The sequence below is a fragment of the Diachasma alloeum genome, unplaced genomic scaffold (genome assembly GCF_001412515.2).
Source record: "Diachasma alloeum isolate Michigan unplaced genomic scaffold, Dall2.0 Dall_scaffold_00352, whole genome shotgun sequence".
Classification (NCBI taxonomy): domain Eukaryota; kingdom Metazoa; phylum Arthropoda; class Insecta; order Hymenoptera; family Braconidae; genus Diachasma; species Diachasma alloeum.
The window spans coordinates 467,406-473,272 of NW_021680491.1; the positions used below are offsets into that span (position 1 = coordinate 467,406).

At 33.4% G+C, this 5,867-nt stretch overlaps 2 protein-coding genes across 3 annotated transcripts in view; one reads left to right on the top strand and one right to left on the bottom strand.

The window, feature by feature from the left end:
• Positions 1-819, bottom strand: part of LOC107040987 (probable phospholipid hydroperoxide glutathione peroxidase) — a 22,024-nt gene extending 21,205 nt beyond the window's left edge. For both annotated transcript variants that reach the window (XM_015261327.2, XM_015261326.1), the window contains exon 1: positions 725-819. The gene's annotated coding sequence lies outside the window, so the exon portion shown is untranslated. The remainder of the gene's footprint in view (positions 1-724) is intronic.
• Positions 1-5,534, top strand: part of LOC107040986 (E3 ubiquitin-protein ligase CBL) — a 200,515-nt gene extending 194,981 nt beyond the window's left edge. The window contains exons 2-4 of the mRNA XM_015261325.1: positions 4,214-4,360; positions 4,460-4,732; positions 5,265-5,534. Of these exons, the coding sequence (XP_015116811.1) occupies positions 4,214-4,360; positions 4,460-4,732; positions 5,265-5,532 (688 nt within the window). The 3' untranslated portion in view covers positions 5,533-5,534. The remainder of the gene's footprint in view (positions 1-4,213; positions 4,361-4,459; positions 4,733-5,264) is intronic.
• Positions 5,535-5,867: the final 333 nt, after the last annotated feature.

A 5,867-nucleotide genomic window follows, 5' to 3' on the forward strand; every position in this document is an offset into this window, starting at 1 on the left:
AACTGGCGCAAAGACGGTGTATGCTGCCTAGTCGGGTTACGCAAGGTCGCAATGTTCGGATGGAAAATGACGCTCATACCTGGCTCTACCTCCTGATGCGCTTAAATCCGCCGCGGTCCCTTCTGACCGCATGTTTTTTTTGTAAAACATAAGAACTCCACTTTCGGGAATATTCGCGAGAGATATTCGGACTGAGGTTATCGGCATACTGGAGGGTTCGCGAGGTCGAGGTCAAACTTGCAGGACGAACACGACGGTATACCACACGACAAACGCCCACTACTGGTCATTTTGATGACTGTCATCAAAGTGACCATAGCTCCATTTATCGTATGCTTAAGAAATTCGTTACTGTCATCGAACTAGCCATTAAACATATATATATGTACTTATATGTATATATATAAGTGGATCATAAAGAAACTACATATTGATTTGTGTGGATATATATATATATATCCACACAAATCAACTATCCTTCATGTGTTTTACGAAGCAGATAGCAATACTACTTTCTCCTATCCCCTGTTAATGTCTCCTGTTAGATGGTGCCGCCATCTAACAGCGAGACATTAAATTATTTCACGGGAAATATTTTTCGTTGAAATCGCCATTCACTTGAGATTATTTTCAATAGATAGAAAGTATAAAACATGAAACGATGATGAATTGTGTACAAAATCAATATACACAGAATTATCTCCATATTTCAATAACACCTTACCGATTATTAAGTTATTCTAGTCACAAAAAAAGTGGAATGATTCGAAAAACTCAGGTGGAACTTCACTGGGAAAGAGGCCGGCAACTACTGACACTGAGCAGTGTCTGCGTGTATACTATATAGTACTTGCGTTCAAAGTCCAAAGGCAGCAGTAGGAAGTGGTACTCAATACAACGGGTGCTGTGAATATTTTATATTAGTAAAGGCTCATCCGCCAATGACTTAGCGTTTTGCCTTGTTTTTGAATGTACTTTCGGCATTGGGCGATGCGCCGACCATTCAAAAACAAGGCAAACATTTTTGTTTTGAATGTACTTTCGGCGTTGGGCGAACATGTTCCACAGATATACCTTTATTTGCATCCTCTTATAGGAGGAAGTAGTATTGCTATCTGCTTCGTAAAACACATGAAAGATAGTTGGATCATAAAAAACCTAAATATTGATTTGTGTGGAAATTGATTTCGCTACGTTTTGCAAATTACATAATAATAAGCCGATAAAATTTTTCATCGCCGATTTGAATTCTTGGCTATTTTTTCATGTATTCTATGAAAATGGGAGGATAGGAATTGAATTTATGGGTATTGGTTCATTATTCGAGAAAATAGATCAATTCTAAAATTTTCTCTAGACTTGAAAAATTAAAAATTGTGTTGTCGTATTGATCTCCTTTCTCCTCCTCTTTTCACTTTCTTCCATCAGAATAAGATAATAGAAAGAAAATATGTTGGTTTTTCTTCATTGTTAAAAAAAACATTTTGAAATTTTAAAGTTTGAAAAATCGATTTGTAAAATTTATTTCTAATTTTCCTTCCCTACATTTTCCGTATTTACTGTTTCTGTGAACAGAATACGATCACACGAATTAACAATGTTGATGTCCCTTCATTTTTTTAGAANTTGATTTCTTCCAATTCTATTGGTAGTATGCTTCCGAATGGATCCGTAGAAATTTTATTTTTTCATTGAAAAGTGGAAATTTTTATTGAAAACGTTTCTTCGGAATGATTGACCTTCCAAAGTTGATAATTAAATTTCTGTTTTATCCAGTGGGATAGACATATTTACATGACCCCATTTTAAAGAAATATTTCCATATGCAAATCAACGATAGACCAACGATCTGTTATTTTAGGCGAAAAACATTTTTTACATCAAGCGTTCTATTTCGAAAAGTATTGAATCGATCAATCTGAAATTTTACACAGTAGTGCAGCTCGATGATACTAACTAGTTCTCAACATTTTAGAAGTTGTTCAGGAGAAGATATTTAACCTTTTAATAAAACGGATTTATGGAAAAAAATTAATATCTTCCAAACCACTAGGCCGATTACGCCCATTCAAAATACGGACCTTTAATATTATGAGAGATATAATCATACCAAATTTCAACCTGCTATCTTCTTTTTGTCTCACGTTATCGTGCACACAAGAATAAAAAAAAAGGAAAAACGGGAATATCTCGGAAACTTTGTATTAACGGGTATACATATTTTGATTGATCCAGATAGTGGCCGCCGGGACGAGTATTTTGAAAAAAAAATTGAAATCCGTCGAGTAGTTCATGAGATATTTGAAGAAATAAATTTATACAAAAACTTGAGTATCTCCAGAACCGCTTGGCCGATTGTGCTCATTCAAAATACAAACCTTTCATATTATAAAAGCTAGAAGCACACCAAATTTCAAGTCGCTATCTCCATTTTTTCTTGAGTTATCGTGCGCACAAGATTTTTAATGAAAAAACGGAAAAACGCCAATATCTCCAAACTTTGTATGAATCGGTATATATGATGTGATTGATCTAGGTAGAGGCCATCGAGACGAGTATTTTGAAAAAAAAATTGAAATTGGTGCAGTTGTTGAGATATTGAGGAAAAACGAAATTTAAACAAGTTGTTATATCTCAGGAACTACTGCACCGATCGGGCTGAAACAACGCACCAAAGTAGAGCTCACTTATAGCTACCATGAGCTAAAATTTCAAATTTGCATCTAAAAATTTCATCGTATTTATGGTGAATTTTCTAAAAATTAATCACCAAAAACCCAAATCTGCACATATATACATAGGGACATGACCCTAAAAACATCATTTCTTCACGTTTCATGACATTCTAGACCATTTGCAATAAAAATTAGAAAATCGAAAATCGAAAAAATACTTGAAATTTTCGGAATCGTTTTCACATGTGCTCAACAACATATGATCCAAATTTTAGGTCTTCAGTTCATTGCGAAATTTTCACCAAGTATAAATCACTGAGAAAGTACCTTAAGGAGTAAAAATATATATAATAACAATCAGAACGAATAAAACTAAATCAATCTAATTGTGAAGACGAAAATGGAAAGAAAATAAAATAACATGGTATAAATTGATCTAATCATATAGTTAAAATTAATCAATGTTATTATGATTATCGTTACTGAATCGTAGAAACTTATCCATTTCCTACTTCCATTTTGCCATTTTCCATTTTTGGATGGTGATTTGAATTTAGTTTGGATAAACTTATTGAAAATAAGACGATAATTAAGTAATAGAGAATAACTCAGTAATAGAGTAAAATCAATAAAAGAAAAAGTTAAAGCTAGTGCGCCCCATATCACTCAGTCACAAAGCTTCAATTATTGTTCGTTTTTCACCCGTGACACTACGTGAATATCGATCGAATAGATATTGAACAATGTTTGATAGTCGTCTACAATATACTTGACCTGTAATAATTAAAGTCTTTTCCATTATCTTTAGTTATTGCTTACATAAAATCAGAAACATGTATTGTAAAAAACGTTTTCTAATTATTTCCTAAAAATTAACATCTATTTATTCTCTAATAAAATTATTCATTAGACACCTCCGAATTAGATTAACCCATTCTTTTCTGGTTATTTTTACAAGAAATAAATTAGGAGAAATCCATTAGAGGATATGTTTTGAACAGAATTTTGTCACACTTATTAGTAACAGTTCTATTCGCAACTGTCATAAATCCCTGCAATTTCAGTATTTTTATATCGAATCATCGAGAATAAACACAAATGGTAATTAGTGAACTGTTGGTGATTGCATTTTGTGAATTTCCGGAAATTCAAGTTATTTGTTGCGAAATAGTTAATGTATTTTCCACAGTATTGTGGGCGGAAAATTCCACGAATAGTTAACATAGTTGCAATATTCTCCTCACTGAGTTCTGAAGAATCGATTCCACGAGGCATAAAACTGTTGGTTAAGTTAAACAAGACAATTTCATTGATCACACAAACTTGTTAAGAATTAGTAATTTTAAGGGGATATTTAGAAAAACCACTTTTAGAGATAAAAAATACAATAACATGCCATGATGAGACCTTGAAAAAGTGATAAATATCTAATTAATTTCATAATTAATCATGGCCTTCAATGCTATAATTTCGTCTTGTTATTACTAGTTAGCAATCCAATCACAGTTCTAATGTGTATATTTCAATTTATGTTTCAGTACTTTGGTCCCATGGAAAATATTTAGACAGGAATTGAACCAAGTTCACCCAATAAGCACTGGACTGCAGGCCATGGCGCTCAAATCAACAATCGATCTTACCTGCAATGATTACATTTCGAATTTTGAGTTCGACGTTTTCACAAGGTCAGTAGTTGAGTAAATTCATTTACAAAGATTTTAATAGTCTTTGAAAAATTTTACAATTTTCTAGAGTACTTAATCATATCTATAAGTCATTTCCAGACTGTTTCAACCGTGGTCAACGTTATTACGCAATTGGAAGATATTGGCAGTCACTCACCCTGGTTATGTAGCTTTTCTGACCTATGACGAGGTGAAGGCACGATTACAAAAGTATTGTATCGCCAAACCAGGAAGTTATGTGTTTAGACTGAGCTGCACGAGATTAGGACAGTGGGCAATTGGATATGTTACATCGGATGGTGATATTCTGCAGACGATTCCACATAATAAGAGTCTGTGTCAGGCACTTCTGGATGGTTATCGAGAAGGCTTGTAAGTATTTCAGAAGATTCCTGTCAATTATAGAATTTTTCATGAAAAAAATCAGCTTTTTTTGTAGCCTAGAAGTCGTTTTATAAACTGTTTTCTTCCACCACTTTGTTTCCAAAATGTCAATTGGATATTTTTTACAGATATGAATAATAAAACACTTACGAATGATAATAATAACGACGAAAGATCCTTGCCATTTTGTATTTTACAATTCACAAAAATTAGAATTTAATTTATCACGAAGGATATTCAATGACTTGGGGAAAATTTCATCGTTTGTATATTTGCTTTAAAGCTAGTCAATTCTCACAAAGGTGTCCAAAATTATGTCAATCTCTGAAATGGATGAATTCCATAAATTGTAAACTTTAATCATTGGATACTCAATGGATTTTCATTATATCTATTAATGGAAAGGCCAGATAATTCATGAATTTTCCATAGCTCTAACGAACTCTCCGGAACAAATTTGAGATAAAGTTTGAATAGGTTCTACTATCATTCCGTCCAACTATTGTTTCCAATTTTCCAGCTACTTATATCCAGACGGAAGGAATATAAATCCCGATTTAACATCGGCTGTTCAACCAACACCAGAGGAGCACATTAAAGTGACAGCCGAACAGTACGAATTGTACTGCGAAATGGGTAGTACATTCCAATTATGTAAAATCTGCGCTGAACATGATAAGGACGTGAGGATAGAGCCTTGTGGACATTTGTTATGCACACCGTGTCTGACAGCCTGGCAGGTAGTAGTATTTTCTTCACGTTTGTGGTCTTTCAATCTTGGAATGTAAGTTTTATGTTGACAGTAAAGTGATGAGAAGTTCAGAGAGGAAAGGTTCTAGCATATAGTAAAAATCTCTGCTGTATCGAAATCTAGCCACAGCAAGGAATTCTGAAAATGAGTGGAATATTCCCTTATTTTAGGAAGGTCTTGCGTAAAAACCAGAGAAAAAAAATCAAATTATTAATAATTTTAACATAAATCTAGTATAATTGCCCTTGATTTACGGTACACTTCCTCAATAACAACCTTGGCAATCTTGAAACAAGCACATCCGAATTGCTTTACAATTAATCTACTCATGTTTACAAATCCTTTGTTATTCAAAATTTATCAGCTCACTCA